Source organism: Phyllostomus hastatus, unplaced genomic scaffold (assembly GCF_019186645.2).
Source record: "Phyllostomus hastatus isolate PE091 unplaced genomic scaffold, TTU_PhHast_1.1 phas_contig_57, whole genome shotgun sequence".
In the NCBI taxonomy this organism is placed as follows: Eukaryota; Metazoa; Chordata; class Mammalia; order Chiroptera; family Phyllostomidae; genus Phyllostomus; species Phyllostomus hastatus.
Genome location: NW_025333912.1, coordinates 2,809,094 through 2,833,771, shown reverse-complemented (window position 1 = coordinate 2,833,771; position 24,678 = coordinate 2,809,094). Strand labels below are relative to the sequence as shown.

Genomic DNA, 24,678 nt, shown 5'->3' with positions numbered 1-24,678 from the left:
CCATCACCGTTTAATACAGTGGCTATTATTCATTTTGTCTTATAGAAGAGGATGACAAATTTAAGGGACTTGGCCCAGGTCTTCTGTTAGAAAATGGTGAGGCCACTCCCACTTCACATCTTGTCTCCTGGCAAGAGTCACAGGTAGGTCGTTACCCGAACACAGACCTTTATTGAAAATCAAACTTCTATTATTAAAACATGTAATGCTATGAGTGACAAATACATAAGAAGTTCTTCATTTGTGCACTGTGACTGGACGGGACAGGTTGAGGGCGGACCCCGCCAACGGTTCTGGGCTCAGGGCGAGAGTGCGGAGGCGGGCCCACAGGCCGCTCGCCTGCACACCCACTCCCACCTCTGGCGCCATCCCATGAGGTGAGGGGTGCTTGCACACACGGATGGGGCACTCCAGCCTGCACACCCAGGCTTCGTCCCCACCCCCACAAATAATCACCCTTTGGACTCGGTGGTGTGCAGACTGGTAGTGTGGTCTGCTCGTGAGAGGATGTATCCAGGGAAGCGGTCTCAACACCGGGCAGGCTTGGGGCCACTTGGGGATAGAGTTCCAGGATCTCAAGTGCTAGCAGCACGTTCCAGAAGGGAGAGGACAGGTTTGGGGTTGTCATGTCTCTTTGGTCTCGCTCTGGAGGGAGGGCCATGGCCGTGAGAGGACCAGGAGGGGTCACTCTGAAGCACAGCACCCACCCTTCTCGACTACGTGTACAGCGTTTCCGCTTAGATGTTTCAACTTGAGCGCGCCATCGCCCGCAACGCTTTGCTGAAAAACGGCTAAACAGTGAGCTGAAAAGAATCTGCGTAGGTAGCAGGTAGCTGCTACGTAGGTAGCTGTGCATAGCAATTTAATCTGGCCTCTTTTGTTTTTAAAGAAATTGTGAAAGGGAAATTCAGACTAAATTTTAGACTTTTAATAATGAGCAAAGAACAAAAGCTGTGGCGATGTATTTAGATTACAAGAAAAACAGATCTGATTATGTTCTTAAAGCTGTGCATGTATGAAATGCTCCTTGTTAAAGCAAGATTTTAAAGTTCATGAAGACATTCAGGGCCGGAGAAATGCCTGTCAGCGTCATTAATGAGGATTCTGAAAGTCCAAGGCCACAAAATGCAACATTTGTTAAAAAAACAGCATTTTGGAAAGCTGAAATGTCTTTATAACATGCCTGGCTCCTGCAGCATCAAATCCCATTTCCTGTTCATTCTCTAATGATAAGGGGCAAATTACTTCTCAAGGACAGAGTGGAGACGCAGAAGGAAGACTGTCCTGTGGACGGACACTTGTATTTTTAGAGGATATACTAGATAAGAATTAATAATGTCACTTTGAAATGTGTTCTCTTTGCTAAAAGCCCAAGAGAAGAGAGAGAAGTGTGAACTAACTTTGGCCTCCTACTGATAAACTAAACATACGAGGGAATTAAAGAATCTTAAAAAATAAATGTCGGGTTTTTTCTCGCTCAGTGTCGGAAGCCAGGTTCCAAATCCTGTTCCCACGACTGTGTGAGTCCCTTCCACATGTGGGCCAGGTACCAGGGCCTGGGGACGGTGGCCTTCAAAGGCACGAGAGGAGCTGTCTCTTGTAGGGGGACTCTTCGCTAACGCTGTGGGAGCGTGCAAAGGCCACTTCCTTCACGGGGAAAGGCCCCCGTGAAATGTGGACCAGAGGAGACCCGTGAGGCCAGGCTGTGCTGCTGGGGGTGGGCGGGCCTGGGTGGGATGCCAGCAAGCTCTGTGTCCATCAGCAGCTGTTTTCTTCCTGGGCAAGTAAGTGGTTTCTTCCTGGCCCCAAGGACCAGGGTCTGCAGGACCCCTGGAGGCAATGCAAGGAGCCCCCCCCCCAGAGCACTTACCTGCTTGTTTGGTGGCAGGGGCTGGTGAGAGAGGTCCACGGTGCTGGGAAGGTTGCTCGTCATTTTGGGGTTCACTGCTTTACCCTCGGAGGGCTTGTTGTGATTGGACGATTTTCGGGTAAAGTTGCTCTGTTTTCCAGAGGCTGCTGAGTGAGCGGTCAGCAGCGGCAGCAGGGAGCTGCAGGGAGTTCTTGAGGAATAGTTGTTCTTTGGATGTGTGACTGAAACGAGAAAGCAGGAGGCGTTATGGGCTGAGCCATAGACACGGCTGCCTCCCCAGCCCATTAGGAGATGGAGAAATTGGCAGGAGCTTCAGAGAACCATTAAGAAAAGTTTTTGTTTTTAGAGATGTCATTCGAAAGGGCACCTTGGTGCCTAGAGAGCACTACATTTCTTCTGTGAGAATCACTGAACTGTGATTACAGCATAATCGTCCAAGTTGGGAGACGTTGGAAGGAAATAAGACTTATCTTAGCAAGTTTAATACCCTTCCTTAGGTCAAGAACCACCAAGGGAAGATGGACAATGAAATCCTGAAGTGCCCAGTCGGCCTTGTCCAGATATGTGGTTCCCACTATCACATCTGCTCTTCTGTCCTTGGCGGATCCCTTGACCAGCTGGTACTCAGAGATGCAGGAAGACTGAGAGGTACATGGACCCGTGGCCCATCACGGCCGTGATGTTCTGAGAGCACGGGACTGGGGTGGTGACGGGTGTCAGGAATTTTGTCACCTGGGTTGTATGTATCCCCTGACCGTGGGGCCAGACCAAAAGACGCCCTAAAGCATCTTTATGTTCCAGTAGAGCTGCATCATCTGGCCTTTTTATCAGCCCCATTTTCTTCAGCCCCGCTGCAAATCTGTACCAATTCCAACACTTAAGTCAATGCAGGCTAATCAGACAGGTCCCTGCAGGGCTCAGGCGCATCTGTTCAATGTTTATTATCCCCGTCCACGCTGGTTTGGGAAGGGTGGTTTCTGATGGGAGGATTTCTCTGCGACTACGCTGAATGAGGCCAGAAGGAATCAATCCGAGGGTAAAGTCACGATTCCCTCTCATGGGTCACCAGGATTTGACTGCTAGGCTGGACAGCAAGGCCTTTGAATCTTAACATTGTCACCAATTTTTAGAAGCAATTTTCTCCGCTACCTGTGTTGGATCAGACTTAATCCTAGGGTTGGGTCCGCCAGTGGATTAGAAGTGACTAGTGGGGATCAGAGAACACGAGAAACGGAAAGGACAGGGATGTATCTCTAGTCTGTTCGTTTTGTCAGTGAAGTGCGATGGCACACGGGGGCTGTGCAGACATCCCGGGGGATTTCAGTGGTTCTTGTGCTCACCAGACTGAGTTTCCCGGGGGCCTTCCCTCCCCACAGCTCAGACACCACTGCCACGGCTGGTTCAGTGGCCGTGGGCACTCCACATAGCTGAGAAGGAGAGGGCTTTTGGAGAGCTACTGCCCCCAGCATGGGAGGCTGCCTTTCACAGGGACGCCTGGAATTCGTGAGGGATGCCCCTCCCGCCAGATGTCCCTGGGTGAAGCTGCACCTCCCCGCCCCTCAGACGGGGAGGCTCACTCGGCATCCAGGCCTCCCTTATCATCAGGCCGAAGTACAAACCAGGGGGGACAGCTAAATTTCCAGCCGTGAGCCAGACTGTTTGGGGGGGAATGGCACACACATAGGTTCTTTCATGAGGGAGGAAGCATGTAGGAAAAAAAAAGATAATAATTAAAATCAGATATATGCCGAAGATATGTGAACAAGGGTGTTCGCTGCAGTGGTTATTTTAATGTGAAAGCTGGAAGCAACCTACATGTCCACAATCAGGGGACTGGTCATGTTAATTTTATTTAAATAAATTATGGGTTAATTTTATTGGCATGGAAAATTGTCAACCATGTATTGTAAAATGATAAAAGCAAATTCTATTACTATATATGTATGCAGCATGGTATAGCAAATTATGACATGTAGTATAAGGTGTGTAATATATTGATATAATTTACACAGTAGACTGAATGTGCACAGCAAGTGTGAAGGGTCCACCAAAGTCATATCTTACTCTACTGTAGTTCTGAGACTTTCATTTTTATCATTATTAAAAAAAAATCCTCACCTGAGGATACTATCTATTGATCTTAGAAAGAGGATGGGGGGCAGGGTGGGGGGGAGGGAGAGAGAGAGAGAAACAGAGAGGGAAGCATCGATGTGAGAGAGAAGCAAGGATTGGTTGCCTCCTGTACGTGCCCCAACTGGGGGCTGAACCCGCAACCTTTTGGTGTACCACGTGACTCTCCAACCGTCTGAGCTACCTGGCCAGTTCTAAAGGTTCTGTAACTTTTAGATCAGGCTTGTATTTTTTACACTCAGAAAAAAAGCAATTTCTACTCTGCTCAAAAAAAAAAAGTGCTGCCAAATCTTAATTTTCAGCTGACTGTGAAGCTGTGGATATTCAATGTCCCTCACTGGTCCCTTCCTCCTGGTGGCTGCCCTTAAAGCCACTTTAGTATTCAATTCCGCCTCCCCTGGTGGGTGGGCTAGAGCAGAGGGATAAGTATCAGCCAGTGTTTTTGCACATTAGCTGCTCTAATTAAGGCTTAATAGCGAAGAAGGCTAAAGCTAATGGCTGAAGTGAAGTCTTTCATTATCTGCGGACTTCACTCGGCAGAGGGAGAGGCCCAGCACAGTAGCTGCGCCCTTCTCGACAGCAGCTGCTGGTTCCCAGACTTACCGAGAAGACTCATTCTCCGTGTAAAGGCCTCTACTGTAGACGCAGGAGATGTGAAATGAGAGGCGGTTTATCTGGCAGTGTTTAAGAAAAGTTTGCGAAAGGTGTAAGATAGTTGACCTACTCTGCTCTGCTTAATAAATCCTGGGGATTTACTGATGGGCAGTGGCATTTGAAGAGTCTAAGTTCAAATCTTGACATTTCCAGTGACTTGTGTCATGACCTCAGATCATTAAATCTTGTTGGACCTCAGTGCAGCCCCCTGGGGGACCGCACGCCTGACATTTCCAATACCAACTCCAAATAGCACCAGGCTTACTCATCCAGCATTACTTAGCAAGCATGCAAAACTCACTTTCTCCGCAGAGCATGATTTGGGACTTCAGCTGTTCAATGTCACAGGAGAATCGGGCAGCTTTCCCGAGCTCTTCGTCATATTTACGCTCGCTGACAAAGTGCTGGAAGAAGAGAGAGAAGTAAGCCAGGAGCTCCACGACAGAGGTGACCTCGGCGCGCTGCAGACGCGGTCACTCAGCTCTTCTGCTGCTGCCGAGGGTGTGAACCGGGTAGGGAGTCCTGTCAGCTCCCTCACTGTGAGGGTCCATCGAATCGGACTTGGTTTTGACCTGCCTGAAACATGATCACCTTCTCGTCCTGGGAGTATGTGTGGGGCCTCTCTTCTCCCACTGGGGCTCAGACAAACCTGTGCTACAGGCAACATGTGTGTCTGGACTCTCTGACCATTCAGCATTCCTTGCCTTCCTTCTAGCATTGCATGTCCGGTTGTAAGTTCTGGGGTTGCATTCAGACCATCTTCCTAATTTGGCCGATGGCTTGCTCAGGTGTTATTGCTTCTCAAGAGAAAACATGTCATCCTTCCCTAGACAGCCCTCTCCATTTTAATAGGGAACCAGGAAGCCTAAACAGCCTTTAGGAACTAGAAAACATTTTCTTGGTAGAATTCCAAGTGCTGTTAAAGGAAGGGGGAGATTATTTTTCAATGCATTTGAAATAAAGATTTATGTGTAGGTGACAGAGTGAGAAATACAGAAATAACTATGACTCAGTTCCTCCTTGAGTTTACCAGAGAGTTTGCCACATGGCAAGGGAAACAGATAACCACTAAATACAATATAGGGTAGAATGTGGTGGGTACTTCAGGAATACAGAAGAGGACAGAATTATTTCCCACTGAGAGGTGTGGGGGGTTATGTAAGGGGAGCATTTGGGCTGAAACATTAAAAAATGGGCCAAAGTTGTAACAGATAGTGTCATTTTCATCTGATCACTGTATTATGGAATCGGCACTATTATCATCTCTATTCTACAGAGGAGGAATTGAGGTTCTAAGAATATGTAAGTTAGCCAAGGTCACAGGAGCTAGCCCCTTTCACCCCAAAGGCTGTATTATTAACCATTTTATGTTCAGCGGGGTTTTGATGGGCAGACATGAAACTTAGAAGATGAATAAATTGCAACACACCAGGAAGCTGGCAACTTCATATTCCTCACTTCATGTTCTGGTAAGAAGGGGAGAGAACACGGGATGTATGCTGGAGTCCAGCTGTGGATTTCATTCTGAGCAGGAGGGCTGGCCACACAGGGGAAGCTCAGATCCGCTCCGACTGTGGTGGTGGGGTGTTAGGGTGGGAGGCACCACAGGCCAGAAGGGAAGTGAGAAAGAAAAGACCTCTAGAGCCCCCAGGACCCTGGGGTGGGGGACCCTTATTTCCTGTTGCGTTTTATGCCTAACCAAATGGAGGGGACCAGAAAGTCACGTGACACATTCTACCATAACTAACCAGTTTGATGTCCAGATGAGCAGACAATCCCACTTATAAAACCTGTGGCGACTGTGTCTTCTAAGTACTCTGGTTCCCAAGAAGTAGGTCAGAAGCTGGGTACACATGTGTGCGCGTATGTGTGTGTGTGTTTAGCATACTGGGGAAAAAGGAGAGATTATGGGAAAACTTATAAACTGTAACTTCCTATTTTATTGTAGATACTTGCTTTGGCCATTCTGGTAACCATTTCTTCTTCTGGTAACTGTACGCCAACATGGCTTCAAAGATCCACAGTCTTGGTGGGTCCGTCCATGCAGGACTCTCTCGGCTAAATGGTGGACATGACCCGAGTGGAGGCCGATCAGAATCTCTCTCTCTGGGACTTGAAGCAAGTGGGGTGGCACCACGGCTGATGACACCTGGAGGTCACTCACTGGGATGGTGCCCTGAGGAGTGTCTGGTAAGTGCTGCTGCCCAGGCCTCTGCCTCACTGCGGCCCGGAATCTTCAGGTCACGCTCTGCTCTGCTCTGGAGAGCTACACTTGTGTTCTTTCAAGTTTTCCTTGTTTTGAGGTTAGCCAGGGTCAGTTTCTATGGCTTACAACTAAGGACATTTAATGAATACATACACATGGGTGGTGTATCCTTAATAAAAGGGCCATTAAGCCAGACAAGGATGTAGGAAAGGCGTCTCCACATATTGTGCATTCTTTAGAATCCTTACGGTTACACTAGGGTCATACTTAGGGTTTGTTCACGTGGTATGTTTATATACATACACATAAATTGTATATGGTGAAAATAATGATCCCCCATCCCAGCTGTAATTCATGGTTGAATACATGCTATTTAGGTCAGCCCCCACTGACTAAGAAAAATAGCCTGTCCCTCCCTCTGTATTACTATGTCCCTTCAAACCACAGTATATGCTTAAATATAGTGATTAGACGGTTCTTCAGCATTCTGTTCTCTATTTCCACCTTGTGAAAGGGAGCTGGGTGTGTGATGTGAGGTCCTCAGAGGGCGGCACTCTATGGGTGCAGCACCAACACAGTGGGGCTCAGCTCTCTGGCTCAGGGTTCAGGCTGTGATTGTTCAGGACTGACCTTAATTTCTGCCCTGAGTTCGGCCAGCTGCATCTCTGCCATCTGACTGGCTAGATCAGTCAGTCTCTTTAGTTCCTCTGCTTTCTTCTGACGAGCAGTCAGGATTTCCACTGCCAGATGAGAAGGAATAAAACATTAGAGCCGGAGATCTAAACATATTAAATGACCTAATTTCTTAGAGTCTGCTCTCCCTCCGCAGACCCATCCCTCTGTTGGACCGTGACTGTTTTCTGAGCTGGTCATCGAGGTGTGTTTGCCGTTGGTGCTCACGACCCACCACCTGCCTCTGTATGTCCTTACCCACTGATTCCAAAGCCAAACACGGTCCTTCTGATTCACTGCACACCCACAGTTTTCTTCATTTTCCTCCTTGGCATCTGCGCTCACGTACTTAAATTTGGACTTTTAAATGCATGCATTACTCAGAACAGCTATTTCTAAAAAAGACACTTATTAAAAGCCTATCTGAATGATACCGCAAAGACAGGGAGTCTATTAAGCAAAATCCATTCTTGCATGTGCTGTAATAATAAATTCTAACAGTGCCAGACTTTCTGAATTTTCATACATACTCATCGAGGGCAACTAGCTGTGTTATTGGAACATGATATAAAAGTTTTACTTCATTAGCTTTTTGTGAGCTAAAAAAATGTCTTCTTTTGCTATTCTGTAGACATGTTTCCATTTTGCAATCAGATCAAAGTTCCAGACCAGAGTGTCCTGTCCTTGTTATGTGTCCCCAATAGAAACATCTCCAGGGGGAGTGAAAGCCCTTTTGATCTGGATTCATGTGCACTCCGCAGCATCTGCACCCGCAGTGGGCACACCAGGGGGCTCTCTGGCACATTGCACACACCTGCCAGGTGAACTAGAGGTTCAAGTAGATGTAGTAGCCCACAAGTTAGTTTGTGTGCGTGTGTGTGTTTTCCAGAAGATCATGGAACTCAGAAACAATGAACAAAACCTATGGGGTGAGGTTTAAATATGAAGTCTGATCTTTCCATAGACAGACCTGTAGCTCTCTAACTCCAGCCACACATGAAATGCCCTCATTTCTTTTTGGACAAGTATTTTGAGTCATAAGGAAGGAGACGTCCGTCTAACTAAGATAATATGCACTTCAAATTCACATTCCAGTCTTGGCTGAACGAAGGTCAACTGCTTCATTAGATCCGATTCACAGCAGACACGCAGAGCCAAACAATGTGGTTTCTCATTGTAAGAGTTCTTAATGTATAAAATCAAAAACAGTCACCTTAAAAACCCCAGAAGAAGTTTAGAAGCAATCAACAGTTAAGAGTTTCTACAAACCGTAAATCATTCTTCAAACAGACTGAGAAACATTTTCTCTTTATTCTGTATGAATACTGAGAGGTCAATAAAATAAGAAATCTGTAACTCATAAAGCCTTATCGTCTACCAAACTACTCTAATAATGCCTTATTTACTGGGCTTCTCCTGCCTCCCACTTATAATAAATACCATGTAGTGGCCAGAGGCTCATCTGTGCCTGGCTGTCCTTCAGAATCCAGACGAGCCAGTGAAAAACTGGCCCCAATGATGAAGGGGAGGGGAAATTTTCATCTGAACACACACAGTGTATTTACTGAGTGCTGTCCCAGGTTACCCAGTCAGACCAGAGGACACGAAAAGGTGACCCATTATCACTTTCGGCTACAGAACACACGTTTTGTTTGGACCACACATTACAAGGTAATTTTTCAAATTAATTTTACACATTTGAAAATTCAGAGAGTCCATCTGAAATCTGGATTTCTGGCTTCTCTTAAAGTACTGGAATTTCTGGCCACCATTGGTGAGTGCTGCCATGTGGCAACAGCTGGCTGACCTGAGAACTCATTGCCCTTTTTAGATGAAGCACGGTGCTCAGCGTGCCTTGGTCCCTCCCCGCCCCGTTGTGCTGATTCCCGCTACCCGCCTGGCCTCTGGAACAGGCGTTCTCAATCACGGAGAGGCTGTACATGCAGTTATCTGTGTGCGTAACACTGAGGGGCTGGCACACAGTGGGTGCGCCACATGTCTGCTGAATGGAGGACCGAATGAATGAATCCATCCGTTATTTACAAAGCATATGCAGAGAAGGACAGAAGTTCCCTTCTTACAGGGGCCTCTTAAGAATGTCTAGGACTTGTACTTTATTAGTACTGTACTGTACTTTGTACTGTATTTGTTTTCCATTATAATTCAACCTACGGATGGGACTACTGTCCGAAGCATGAGACAATTACTTTTGAGTGAGAAGATGAAACAAAGGACTTTCTTCTTGCAAAGATTAAAAAAAAATTCCAAAGGCCCAGACTTAACAAGCAGCTAGTACAGGGGTCAGGAGACGCTGAGTGACTACACAGTTAAATACATCCGACTTTTCTCAACGGATCATTTGTGGGCAATTGTTCTTTTTGATTAAGTAGAACTTGGGCATTCACACCAAACAAAAGATTCTGTAGAAATAGATATAAATGGGCCCTAAAATAGGAAAGCAGGTGCAAGATCGCCAATACATTCTTAGTTTACAGTCATGCAAATGTGCGTGGAAATGAACATTTTGCATCAGCAAGTGTTGGGATGAGTTTTACATAGAGTCTCATGAACATTTCAAAGCCTTTCATTATGAAAAAGCCTTAAAACTTGAGACCTTAAAGCTAACTAACATTCTTTGAGGGGAGGCAACATTTTTACCTCAAAAACATCAATCACAGAAATAAAAAGCAACAAACAAAACCAGATCAGATCCTAAAAACCACTAATCCTAAAATTTAAAATAGAAGAGTAAGTACGTTTGAAAGCCCTTTCATGAGTCCAAAGAGGGGGACAGTTCCACACATTTAGATGGTGACTGCATTCAGGACTTGATTAATATCATCGAGGCACTTTTATAAAACACTATCTGGCATGCTGAAGTCCATTTTCTCAAAAGGATTTATCAATCCCTTCAAGTTTCTGAAACACAGTGAAAACTTGTTCTTATTGCTTGAACCACAGAAAATGTTAAGGCTTCTTGAATCATACTCTTAGCAGAGGGAGTGCTTGAGATCTCAGGGAACTCAGAGCCGGGGCAGGGGTAGCTCTTCAAGCACAAAGATTCTTTGAAATCCTTTTTATTTCTAAAACGTTCTTGTGAATTTTGCATTTTATTTTATAATACACATTCCCATTAGTGTAAAGCAATGCTTTCTTCCCTCATCTCTTGTGAACCTGACACTCCAAGATGCCTCTGCAGGCCTTCCGTTCCTGGGGTCTGCAGACCGACGCGACCTCAGCACTGCAGGCTTAGTTTCCTCCTCTGTCGAACGTGATAAGCACACACACCTGGTAGGGTTATTGTGAAACTAAATGAAATAACTATGTGAAATGTTTAGTATAGGACATTAAAAAAGGCTAACTATGAATATTAATAATAAAGTGAGATATATTCTTCTAGAACACACTTCCTCTCTTTGTAATTACATGAACGTTCACTGACACTGGATTCGACAGCCTATAGACACTGAGTTAATTAGTGTACAATGATTTGTTTAACAAATATGAAGTACCTACAGTCTTCTCAGCATCGTGTTAGGTGCCATGAGGGATGTAGGAGCTTACGTTAAAATTGAGGACATATGGTTTATGCCACATGCAGGAAATGAAAAATACGCATGAGACAGTAGATAAGCAAGCTCAAGACGGTGGCTGCAAAGATTCAGTACTTAGTGGGGGAGGAAGTCAATGGTTCCTTCTATCAGTGGAGAAGATAAATAGTTAACACAGGTATGTCACCTGAGAGATGCTGCAGAACCCCTGTGACCTCCACTTGCTGCCTGTCATGTGAGAGGGCGGGGCTAACCTCCTTACTGAGGACTTTCTCCTTTTTGCACACATTCTGTGTCAGGCACTGTGCTAAGTGCCTGGCACATATTTTCTCATTTTACCTGTACAATAATGATTAGAAATAGGTATTACTCTTATTCCCTCTTTTCTGGCATGCAACCACAGGCTTTCAGAAATTAACAAAATGGTTTGAGGTCACACAGCCAGTAAATGAGTAGAACTTGGATTTGAACTCAGTTCTGCTTGCCTCCAATGCGTGGGAACTGGCTTCTCCGGGGCTCTGGGCAGTTCCAAGACCAAGAACTGCAGCACCAATTACTGAAGTCAGGTGACCCCTGTCATCCAGTGTAGCTGTTGCAGCTGACCTGCATGCTCCCCTGGTTGCTGTTCGCTGTTTATCCCAGGCACTAACAGTGCTTCGCACACAAGGAAGCACGCACGTAGTAAATGTTTATTGATTGAATGAGCTGTAAAAATGGGGCTGCTCTCCCGAGACGCTCCAAATTCCACGGGTCTTGGCACCTAATATGGTCCCAAGAAGAAAGAACGAGCACACAAAATCGCAGGTCTTTTGTTAACCTCTTAAAAAGTGATTGCTAGCAACTTTCGATTTCGGTGCTAGAGAAAACATTTGTGTCTGTGTTGGTGCTTAGTGTTTTTACCAATAAGACATGAAACTGGAAAGGAAAAATAAGCTTTACCTGAGAAACAGGAAAAACCCCATCATGTGGAAATCTACTTTTATTGAAGAAACCAACACATTTCATAAGAATAAAACAATGTCCCAGTCAAAGGGATTGTGTAACTACCTAAATATTCTGCAGTTTAACCCCAGGTCACATTTAGTTTTATTTAATAAAATCTGCTCTGTTTTAAATTCTAAAATGTTTTTTAAAATTATTTAGAAAAATTGGATAACAAAAATAGCGATGGCTATTTTCCATAAAGGAATGACCGAAGTATGGTCAAGGGCCAGGTGAGAAAAATATTTTTAAAAAGGGAGAATTTGGTCTGATTCTTCATTCTGGTAAAGAGCAATGTGCCGAAATTAAAGGTAAAGGGATTAAGCTGAAACCTGGTTGGGGTTGCAGACTGCCATTTATCTAATTCCTGAGGTAAAATTTCAGTAATGATGAAGAATTTAAAATGCCCGGGAGATACGGAATTGTAAAAGTAAATCTCAACTTAAAAATATGGTCTTAGGGTTCCCATTAACACAGCAGACAGGATTCAATAGTAAGAGAGAGCCCAGGGTGTCCTTTTGTGGCTTGTATCAAATCTGTGCAATCTTGTCTCAGTTGAAATTTTCAATCCATGAAATTCAGCCTGTTTGAGATGGTAAATCTGCCCTACTGGCTGTTGAGTAACTTCACAACAGTGGCAAGGTTTAGGAATAAGTATAAAGATAACAAAATAAATCAACCCAGAGTATTAATATTTTGGGTTAACATCAGGAAAAATTTTGCAATCATCAAGATCGTCTGAGTGTGTTCATTATTTAAAGGGAGTATTTGGTACATTAAACAACCTCACTTGTGATTTCAATTTAAAACATGTAATTCATTTTCTTTGGACGTGTCAACTTGGCAGGTGTCAGCGAGTTTGACTAAGCTTGTGAACAGAATTGCAGTGTTCTAAGAAAACTTCACTGAGTACATCTCTAAGTTTGAATTATTACTCTTGTGAGAGTTGCTTAAAAGCTTGGAATACTTTGCCCTTTATTTGTGAGTTTGCCTTGTCAGGCATCTGAGGTGCTCGGAAAAAAATCAGATTTATTAAATATATAAATGCTATTCAGAACGTTAAGAGGAATTTCAGTGAGTTCCAAATGGGACTAACTTTTTTAGGGGAATTTAATTTGTTGAACTTGAGTTAGTTGAACCTAAAAAAGACCAAGTGAAAAGGATTGTATAAGTTGTATAGCAAGATTTGTAAGTTGTGAAGGCTTAAAAGTTATGTGTTAAAATTTAATACTAAATTTAATGCCATTTTAAACCCAACTAACTATAAGTAGTTCATTATATGCACCCAAGTCCCTTTGGACTTCAGAGAGCTCAGTGGACGCTGGCTACTTGCCGAGTGCCTCGTCTGCCACGTGCTCAGTGGGTGCTACTACCCTCCTCCGCCACGTGCGGCTACTGGGGTTTCCAGGGGCCAAGTGACTTACTTGCCTACAGTGACAGAGCTCGTGAGCCAGGATCAACGTGTGAATTTTAGGACCCCACTCAGAATCCACATCACTGTCCGCCTGACCTACAGATTGCTTCTGATTGAGAGGCTCTAATCCAACAACCAGGTGTCTACTTACTGGCTTCTTCTTTAACTTTATCCATTTCTGCCATTAATGAAACTTCTTTGTCAATGATGCTGGAGGGAAAACAAAACAAAACAAAAACAAAAGCAAAGCATGCTTAGTCAAAGACAAACTTTTAATAAGCACTGGAAGTAAAAGAAAGATTATTTTCATTAAACAAAATACAAAATTACCATAAATATTTCTATGTTACAAAGCCAGCAGCACACTCTGCTTTTCCAAAAATGAGCCAACGTGGAAGGGATGCTCCCAAGTATTACATAGTGACATCTGCTGATTAACTAACTCATTGTCAGCAAATCTAAAAACAAAATGCCTTTTTCAGACTTTCCGAATGGTGCTGCTTTGAATTTAAATTTGGGAGTACTTTTGCCCTACGAATCCCAAAGTTCCAGAACAATATACTAACTATTTAAAAAGCTGGCACTCAGGTTTTCAAGGCTTGTAGTTCTCAGTGTCTCTATGCTCCACTCTCCCAGATTCTTCTGGCTTGTGGGGGCCGGGTGGGCCCCATTCTGATGCAGACGTCCGAGACCCATGTGGTGGTCTGGGTCAGTGTGTCCACATGCTCTACGGTACGAGTTTATGCCTTCTCATTCTCCCAAATAAGCATTTCAAGCAACTTCAAATGAACGTTGTTCCAATATATTTATTTTTGGGTTAGTCTTTTGAAAAGGTATTACCTGCATACAGTAATTATTGCTCCAAATTTCGTTTTTCTCCCGTCTCGACTCCTAACTCCCTTCCTAGAAGCAATGCATCATCAGAAATCTCTTACACACCCTTTTCACCGATTTTTATGTCTGTATAAGCATAGATGTCATGTGTTTTTAATTTTCATTTCAACCATAAATATTTCAGTATATATCTAAAAGATAAGGACTTTTTGGTACTCTAACTGTAGTATTACATTGATACCTAAAAATGTTAACAATAGTTTAATGTTATCAGACATTAAATTTCCCCATACATTTTTTAAAAGTTTGGTTGAACCAGGATCTAAGTAAGGCCGGTTTATTGCAACTGGTTGATTGTCTCTTAAATCTGTTTTAATGTATAGATTCCCTTTCATCTCTCTTTTCTCCCCTCCTTTGCAATTCCTTTGTTGCAGAAGCCAGGTTGTCTCGTACAGTTACTTGTCCAAGGTCTGAATTTTGCTGACTACATCTGTATGGCATTATATAACCCATTCTTTTATATTTCCTATATATTTGTTATGATAAAGAAATCTGATTGGATTCAGATTTGTTTTTTTATTTCAGGAGAAGTACTTATATACTTTCATTGGTAATGACACAGCACACTTGTAAATATCCTTTCTCAAACAAAATCAAACCTGAGTGCATTCAGATCTCTATATCTTGTAAGAAATTTGTAGGAAACACAAAGGAAATCTCTATTTTTTCAGTGATATTAGCAGCCATTGATGATCACTGTCTAGATCGATAGGGTTTGAAAAATGGGGACATTCAAATTTTATTACTCCTTCATTTAGTTACCGGAAATTTTCCACAAAGAGAAACTTTCCATTATTAACTATCTGGGTTATCATGAAGTAAAGTTTGTATAGATAAGGCAGGATAAATATTTGCTTCTCTCCTTTTATTTATCCGGTTTCACAATGATAGTTGGTGCCTTAGCATTCTCCAAAAGCAGTCAATGAGATTTTTTGCTTGTGTGTACAGTTTAATTACGAATTCATACTTAATGCACTTGAATACACTGCACTTACTGTCCTTACTCCTGTGCAGACTGTTCCATCAGATGTGCTTTCTAACCTTCCAACAGATGTGTGCCTACAATTTAAAGTGTGTTGAAAACTGGTTTCCTCTTTTATGTATTCGTCAAGGTAAGAAGCAGTTCCTGGGGTATATCTGTAGGAGTGTTGGGGATCCTAGACCAGATGATGCAGCCTCAACACTTCAGGTGGAAGGACTGTGTGCTGAGGACCTCAGCTCTTTGCAACCTGGAAATCCTAATGGAAAGAACTGACGTGAACAGTGAATGGCAAATTCTCCAGAACTGGGCTCTAAGCCAAACCCATCAAGCTTAGACACCAGCTATTTCCATGACGCATATGGCTTAAGGTCACCGGACAGGATAACTTCTGTGTAACCAGCAGATCAGGTTACCAGAACCTTACTTATTGACATTATATAGGCATGATGTCAATGTATTTTAATGTAGGAAGTATGTGATTAATAAAGGTGTGTGGTGAGAAGGAAGTCTTTATCTCATCTCTGTTCCAACTTACTTAGTTCTCCTTGGAGGTCTCCACCGTTATCAGCTTCTTGTGTTTCTTTCCAGAGACCTTCTATTCAGAAACCAGTATATATTTGTTAATTATATGAAATGTTGAATTGGATCAACAGGCTGGTGTCCCTGTGATTATGAGGTACATTTAGCTTCTCTGTCAAGTTCACAAATGCAGCCACCACTGAGGCCAAGTGATTTTTTGTTTTTAACAACTCTCTTAGCGAGGGCAATTCCATGTTAGTTCAGGGAAACAAGGCTGGTCCGTAAGTGAGGAAGGAGATAAGGTGAGTGCCTAGAGCGCCAGAGTCAGGAGCCCACATTCCAACAGCATGGTTAAGCTATTCTGCCTGAGAAAATGGTTTGAATTTTTCCCCTATAGAAGGGAGGAGAGACGAGAGAAAGAGCAAAGTCAGCAAGGAGGCTGGGGGCTGTGTACTCGGAAGATCTGGGAGAAATCACTCACAGTGGGGTGGAGGTGGGCAGAAGCACGTCCCAGACGCACAAGGTCTCAGGTGCCACTGTAAGGTGTACTCTGCTTGGTGCACACTTACAGACACTGAGGAAGTGGCTTGGTTGTATGTCCACATCAGTGCAAGGCTCAGCAGACGGGAAGAGGCCACAGCCTGAGGGCAGAGTGAGTGTGGGAGTAGGTCCCACCCCACCCCCAGAACTGGCGCAAATCTGCAGGAGGGCTTTTTATTTCCACAGGGCATGGACCAGGAGTCCCAGATGACTTCTTTGGGGCTTCAGGGGCTGGAAGACTTCAGCTGACTTATGAGTTACAGGTCATGTAAGACTTGTCCTCCATCCTCTTCCCCAACGGTGTGCAGCAGGGCTGCACAGGGTTGGGATGGCTGGACAGGAATATGCCACAGAGAGCAGTACACACAGGTGGAAACTGACAGAACATTCATCCAGTGAACAAATATTTGCTGAGTGCCTGCCACGTGCCAGGCGAGGGCAGTGGGGCTGGGAATACAGCTGTGGTTAAAAAAATATCCTACCATCTTTGTGGAGCCTCCATTCTCTTCGGGAGAACTGAGAGAAAGAAGGTGAGAGGATCTGCCTTTACTGGGAAAATTACTGGGAAAATAGTGAGAAATGGAAAAGGGAAGAAAACGAGGACGGCGAGAAGAAGAAATTAGGGCTCCCCTATCCTCAACCAACCAGAAGGCTTCTATTAGTCCCCAGGTTTTGAGAGCAAGTCAAGTACACAGCTTATGAGAATGCATTCACGTGATACAAGACTGGGTACCTTTAGACTTCCAGGGGTGTGAGGGGTGGCGCAGACTGCAGTGAGAGTGCCGGGACAGCCTGGCAAAGTCCCCCTACCCCCTTGGTCCCCAAACAAGGCCATAGACCCTGGCGGATGGGACCCTGTGGCCTGTGTGTGTGTTGGGTGGGAAGAAGGGTGTAGGAAGGGGCCTTTGCTAATTTCTTTACCAGCTACAAAATCATGGCAGGCTTTTGTTGATTAAATTTGTTGACACAATTATATGCCCAGAGTGCTCACAAGATGGACATCTGGGGTATAATATGTATCCCCAGGTCTAACACATATTACACGAAGCTGGCTGTTCACACAATGGTCAGGTCTGGCCTTCTGGGCTAGCAAATGGAGGAATGAAGGTTATACACAATAAATTGTTAATCTGCTTAATGCCCACTTGAGGATGTGAAAAAGCCTGTGGTGTTGGCATCAAACCATGTTTCTATTCCTCTGGGTATTTCAACAAAACATTGTCCTCAAGAGTCTTAGTAATTTAAGCACTGCTCTGTAGGACTGCAGATAAAGGCGAGCCAGAGAATCTCTGCTGAGTCAGCGCCCTGTACCCAACCCACGATCGGAATGCAAACCAGGATCGGCTGCTGGCCCGAGACTTCTCCCCCTGAACCTCCCTCAACAATCTCAAAAAGGAGCACCTGAGGGTTTTCTGGGATGTTTGCTTTCGAGGCAGCAGGACTGTGGAAGGGAAGGACAGCCGTGGGAAGTGGGTGCAGAGGACGAAGCAGCGGAGGCCAGCCTATCCCCCGGCGGGCCGTCACACGGCGAGGAGCCAGCGTCTCATCAGACTGAGTGCCAGACCGAAGGAAGAGTCCAAGAAGAAAGACCGTGTCTAAACCCTTCCAGATGTCCACAGGGCCTGGTGTCACATCCAGCTACATGAGGAATTTCATCAGTGCCATTTGCAAGTCCTACTGAATCTCCTCAGAGGAACTGGGACCGAGATGCACGCTGAAAAACAGCTCTGTGGGCTGGGTAAGGACAGAGTGCAGGGCCAGCCGGGGGACGGAGTCACCAGGTTTGGAGGGCTGGAGGGAGGGCCTTCGAGAGGAATGACATCAGAGAGTTGACGAGTCACAGAAAAATCACAGTGTCATGAACCACATTCCCACAGGGGGAGAAGAAAGGTCGCCTGCTTGCTTTCCAGGTAAACCTGGGTAGGGTGTACAAGCCCTAAGCTGCCTCAGAATGAGGGCTGATCACAGCTGACACAGCCTGAGTGCTTGCTGTGTGCAGGGCACATTAAACAGCGCACCAGTGCCTTACTGGGTAATCTCAGTTAAGCTTCACAACACCCCAGAGTGTATGCGCTCTGCTCTCTACTCACCACAGGGCCTTGGCACATGCTGTTCCCTCTACTGGAAGACACCGCTCCTTCCCAACCCTGCGTTTCTTCATCTCATTAACTCTGAGTATCCCTTCTGGTCTCTGCTTAATCATTACATCCCCAGGGAAGCTCTGAGTTTTCAGAAACTTCTGTTTAACTTTATGATCTTAGACCATTGTGGGCTGTTCAGCAAAGACTGCTTGATAGTGATGAATGTAAGGAAAGAAAACATATTCATTTTCCTATGGCATATCGATAATGAAACTTCTTCTTAATTGGTATATTGTAGCGCTTGCATATAAATCATCTGTATGTGAAAATTTATATAATTTTTGCCCCTGATGGAATCTAATCATTTGAGACATAAGCTTATGAATAAAAGTGCAACAGTATTCACCAAACCACACAGGGTTTGGCTTCGAATCAAAACAGGTAGTTAATGATTCTGTTTGCAAATCGAGGCGGTAATAAATTATTGAAATGTGTACTTTCCCTCGACTAAGTCATCTGCAATTCCAAGTTCTGAACATTTTTGCTTTTCACCAGTGATCACCTGTGCCCGACAGAAACACGGCACTCCTTAGCTGGCCTCCACGGCCCACTCGGAGTTCTCGCAGTGGCTGAAGGAAGCCCCCCGGGGCCCACCAGACTTCACACACAGCGGGCGGGCTCCACTTGCTCTGAGCTCACGCCCGACCCGTGCTGACCCCACAGGTGTCGGACGTGCCCTTTCTCCTTCCAAAAACACATCTTCTCATTTTATCTAAACTGCCTGGACAGTAAAATTTTATTCTGTTGCCATAAAAAAGCTTTTATTGTCAAAGCAGTAAGGTGTAAGGAGAGGGAGATTACCATGGCAGAGCCATAATGGTTTATTATACAGTTAATCACGGAAATAAAGTGTCATTTTATAAAAATGTTTCTCCTGTCTTGATTCCTTTCTGTAGAGGACTAATAATAACAATAACAAAAGGAATCAGAGAGCCACTTCAGCAGGAAGAGATCTATCACCTTCTGCTCTGTCTGTGAAAGACTCTCCTTCACTGTGGGAGACTAAGACGCTGAGGGACAGAACGGCTTCCTGAGGAAGCCGGGAGGAGCCGAGGCAAGAGTCTGCTCTTCCTAAAGGAAGATGCCGCGATAGGGGCTGCGGCAGGGCTGTCGGCGGCTGATAAGCTGGAGACCAGGGCCGGCCGCTGGATATTGAGGAATGAAAGCAGGATTTCAAAGGGGATTTAAAGAAATCAACCTGCGTCGGCAGCCAGAGTCAGATGTTGAAGAGTTAAAACTAGGCCTCCTACCCTCTCAAGGAGTTTGCCTCAAGCAGACTGCGGTAGGAGAAATCCTCACAATTTTGATCCCAGACAGTTTGGCTTCAGAACCTTCCTGTGGAGGAAGTGCTTCAGTTGGGGTTTCCTTAACGCCTCCACTGCCAGGCAGAAAGGAGCGAGCAGAGCGCCTCTGGCAGGAGGCAGAGCCTCCACAGGATGAAGAGGCTGGAGGAGAGGCTCCTGCCCCTCCCGCCTCTTAATAGGAAAGAGAATGTGGAAACTGCTGGGGAGAAAGGAGCCTGAGGAATGCTAAGGTGATGTTTCAGCCTTTCTGGCCTCGACATTTTACGTAAAGCACACAAAGGAGTGATAAGCTGTAAATCAAGAATTCCTGTATAAAGAATTTCAGTTTCACTCATGTTTCACACATTCCCCCCACAGTGGGTTCTGCTCCTCACTACTGCGTCAGTTGTAACAACTGAGAATGCCCAGGGGAGGCCAGCTGGGCTCCTGGCAGCCTTGGAGCACCCAGTGGCCACGGTGTGGGCCTTGAGCGGAGGAGGTGGCACCGATGGAAGAGGTTGCCTGTACTGCCCACAAATTGAGGTGCCTATGTCCCTTCCCTGGGGTGCAAGGATTTCACCCACCAGGTGGAGGGCAGAAAACTCCCTGCACACATTCAGGGTGTACAGCACCACAGGTACCATTTCCGCCCAGCTCCTCAAGTCATTACTCGAATTTTTTGGGCTCAGGGTAAAACCTGTCAGGGGTTTCAGCTGACCCAGTTCTCAGGCATGAATGCAGCAAGACTGTGTGTGGTTCTAGATTCCTAGGTCAGGAGGACTGGCAGCCCCAACACTTACAACAGGTGCCTGCACACGGTGCCCCTGCTCTTGCACTGCTGCCTATCCGCGGTCCTCTTTCTGTTTCGCTATCTAAAGGGTAGCAGAATATGCCACCCTAAAATATGGCACTTTGGTATGTTGACTACAGGCATTTGAAAAACAGCAAAGAGGCTTTCTCTGCATTCCCCTTATCTGCTAAAAAACAGATTCCCCCAAAGGAACTCAGTTGTCATAAATTCTCATCCCACCTCCAACGGTTTCATCCACCAGGAAAGATGGGTGACTCGGTCACAGAAGAGAAGACAAGGAGTCGACACTGTCCCCGGACAGTTTGTCAAAAACTCTCACACCGCCCTGTTGCTCTAAGGTTCCATTTGTCTTCCCTGAAAACCATTTAATTTCCCATGATAGGCCTACACGCCCCCTTCCCTTGCTCTGTTGAGATGGCATTTAAGCATGAATTTTAAACCACTTCTTCGAGTTCCTCATTTTTCCTCGGGTATCTCCCATGTATACATGAGGTATACATGTTAATAAACTTCTGTTTGTTTTTCTTGGTTAATCTGTCTTTCATTAGAGGGGTGTCTCAGCCAAGAACTCAGAAGGGTAGAGGAAAATTATTTTTCCTCCCCTACCTCTCAATTCTCCCCTCTCTCCTATACCCACATGCTGCTCACTGGTATCACCCTTCACCCAGTTCCCATGACTACTTGTCCTTCACTTTCCCACATGATTAAGTCCCCGGAAATGGGCCTCATATCCGACCCCACTTCACTGTTGTCAATTTAACTCCAGGCTCATTATCAAGTACTTGGCTATGTTTTTTTTCTTTTTTCTTTTTTTTTTAAGATTTTATTTATTTATTTTTAGAGAGGGAAGGGAGGGAGATAGAGAGAGAGAGAGAGAGAGAGAGAGAGAGAGAGAGAATGAAACATCAATGTGCGGTTGCTGGGGGTCATGGCCTGCAACCCAGGCACGTACCCTGGCTGGGAATCGAACCTGCGACACTTTGGTTCGCAGCCTGCACTCAATCCACTGAGCTACGGCAGCCAGGGCTGTTTTTTTTCTTTTTAATTGAGATTCCTGAATCTGTCACCTTCTATTCTGTTCATTTTTACATTTAGGTTTTACAACAACTTGCACCCGCGCCCCACCCCCCCCGCCCCCAATTCTTTTTTTCTGAGTGCAGCAGTGGTGACAAAGTGATCTAACTATTTCTTGAATTCCACAGTGATACTTGGCAAACGCACAAAACCCAACATGCATACTGACAGCATGTTGCTTGGGGTTGGGACATGACCCAGCGAAAAGGTGCCTAGTGATCAGGACTGTCAGGGAGAGAATGCAGCTGGTGTGTCTGAGCATGGACTCCTCACACAAAGTGCAGTGAAAGCCCCTTCGCTGTCCGTGAATATGACAACTGCACTCAGTCTGCCAGTCAGGCTGGGCCTGTTTCAGCTCTGTTTGTTTTATCACAGGTGTTATAATCTGTAACAGTTAACACCTGTTGGTCTGCACATTTTCCATTAGAATCCTACAATGATTTAAATGATAGTTAATGAATATTTCATCACACTGTCCGAGGTACATTTCTGGAATGAGACATGGGTAGATTTAGCACAAAGACAAACTCCCAACACTTATAACGTCCTGGAGTTCTTCAGTGAAGACATGGTTAATTGAAAAAACAAACACAGGAATTCCCTTTCCTCCTTAGAATCTTTCATATGACATCAGAGTTGCAAAATCCCGTAAATTCTATAAATTCCACAACATCACATGTTCAACAGAAAAATCTATATTCCTTATATACCCCCATTTAGAACTTTAAATGTGATTTTGCTTAATAATATAATTCATCTTTGCTAATTATTTCTTAGTGTTTTTTCCATAGATACACTAGTCAAGGAAAGTCACTTAAATGTATTCAGTTTCCATAGCTACAAAAATTATGTCATTTACTACCATCCCCTTGAAAAACAAAAAGCTAAAACTACAGCTATGGAAAAGAAAGCAAACTTCTGTCTGTAGGTGGTAATTGCCTCTCAGCACAAAGATACCACTTAAGGTACGGGGTTAACAGCCCCTGTTGATTCGCCCTCCTCCGCGCACAGCTCTGCTGTGGTTTTTGCCCTGTGCATCATTGTACAGCCTGTTTGTCTGCTTCTGCTAGACTTGGATTTTTTTTTTTAAGAAAAGAGATCATCTTTTACCCCTCAGTAATTTCAGCAATGTTCTTCCAGTGTGGTCCTCTGACCGTTTACACTGGTACCCACTGTGCTCACTGATGGCAGATTCCTGGGCCCCACACTCACAGAATCAGGGTCTCTTTGAACGGGGGCCCCGATACTCCCTGTACATTCCAGAATTTGAGAAGCATAGGAATGTCACACATCCATTCACCTGCTGGATGGATGGATGAAGGAAGGAAGGGGAAGAGAAGGTGGAGAGAAGGCAGGGGGAGACACGCAAGGGGAAGGAGGGCTGATCTGGTGGCAGCTGTGGTCATTGAATATTGGGGTCCTTTTGCCTTCTCTCTTCGTTGAGCAGTAAATAGCAAAAAGTTGTGAGGACAAATTTATATTTCTATCTCATAGCTGGGATCCATGGCCTGCTGACTAAACAGAGAGGCAGGCAGGGTAATGTCTTTCTCGTGTCTTGGTATAGAGGGAAAGAAATTTACTAAATGCTTATAGGGAGAAGAGAACCAACCTAGATTGAACTTCTATCATGGGGCAGGCTAGAGTTTTTGTAGAATAACCTAAGAAATGCATATCTTGTACTCGAATCTTCACAAACCCCCTAGGACGTGATGGCAGCACCTGTGTTGTAGCTGAGTAGAGGAACCTCAGTCATCTTCAGAGCTAGAACATGTGGAGATGAGATTTAAACCTTAGTGTTTAACTCTACACCCCATGCCTCCAATTAAGCGGTTCATAAACCTTGAAAATGTGAGTTTTATTAGAATATGGCCTACTAAGAACCAAAAGTTTATAGTCACTGAAAAGATAATATAACACACATATAAGGAACTTTATTATGGTAACTTCAGGTGTTTTATAGTGTCTTTTATATGATTTGTTGCTGTTCTAGCTACAAATTGCCCCAAATGACACCTTAGTCTACTCTGTGCCCATCTTATAAACAAATAAACTCCAAGATCCATTCAGAAATTGTGAAATTATAATGCATTTTATGTTTATACTAATATACAAGAATAAACCTGTCTTATTTTTCAGTGAAAATGGATTACACCATAAGTTAAAAAAATACAAATAATACATACTCTGGGATTGTAAAGATAGGACAATTTTGCTTAATTCCTCTTTATTTTTATATTCTATAATGAAACTAACAATTCTTATTCAGGAGCATGTTCAGAAAAGATTCAGAAATCTTTTCTGATTTCATGCTGAAATTAGAATCAACTCCCTTGCTCTCCATCTTTGATGGTGGGTCTATTATTCTGCAAAGAAGGCCATGATGAACGGAGAGCCAACTTCCCATACTGAGTGTGTGACTGGCATAATGTATGGAGGTAATCACACGTGTGGCTCAGGAAGGCCCTTACTACAAGGTGCTATTTATGCCGGTTTCCTGGGGACTATAGCAAAAGTGAAAAGGCTAGTTCTGTATTTTTTGTGTATTTATCAACCTGTTCTTCCTTCAGGTCGACTGATTCACTCAGTCCTTGCAGTGGCCCTGGGGAAACATCTAACACAAAGGAAAACCTTGGGAGAGAAGAAAATAGAAAAAGAGAAGCTTTCACCTCCAAAGAGCGAGCTACACCCATTTAGAATGACACATTCACAAACGAGGCACGATTTGAAATACACTGTACCGTGGGGACTTGCCTCAGCCACAAAGTCACGGGAACCTTGAGTTTCTCCATGGTATATGGTATTTACCCTTTTTACAATTTCAGAATGAATCCTGGAGCTTATTTCTGTTTATTGGACTGGCTCAGAGTGAGGAAATGGAGTTATTTTGGGCCATTTGTCAGCTAGGACGGCAACAAAAAAACCACACATATGGCCCTCTTGAGGCCCGTATATTTAT

The 24,678-nt window shown here is 44.6% G+C and overlaps 1 protein-coding gene across 6 annotated transcripts in view; it reads right to left on the bottom strand.

The window, feature by feature from the left end:
* The window catches only part of SPATS2L (spermatogenesis associated serine rich 2 like), a 164,406-nt gene that overhangs the window by 1,721 nt on the left and 138,007 nt on the right, over nucleotides 1-24,678 (bottom strand). For all 6 annotated transcript variants that reach the window (XM_045847642.1, XM_045847648.1, XM_045847647.1 and 3 more), the window contains 4 exons: nucleotides 13,630-13,688; nucleotides 7,491-7,600; nucleotides 4,956-5,058; nucleotides 1,871-2,091 (listed from right to left, as the gene is read on the bottom strand). In XM_045847642.1, the coding sequence (XP_045703598.1) occupies nucleotides 1,871-2,091; nucleotides 4,956-5,058; nucleotides 7,491-7,600; nucleotides 13,630-13,688 (493 nt within the window). The remainder of the gene's footprint in view (nucleotides 1-1,870; nucleotides 2,092-4,955; nucleotides 5,059-7,490; nucleotides 7,601-13,629; nucleotides 13,689-24,678) is intronic.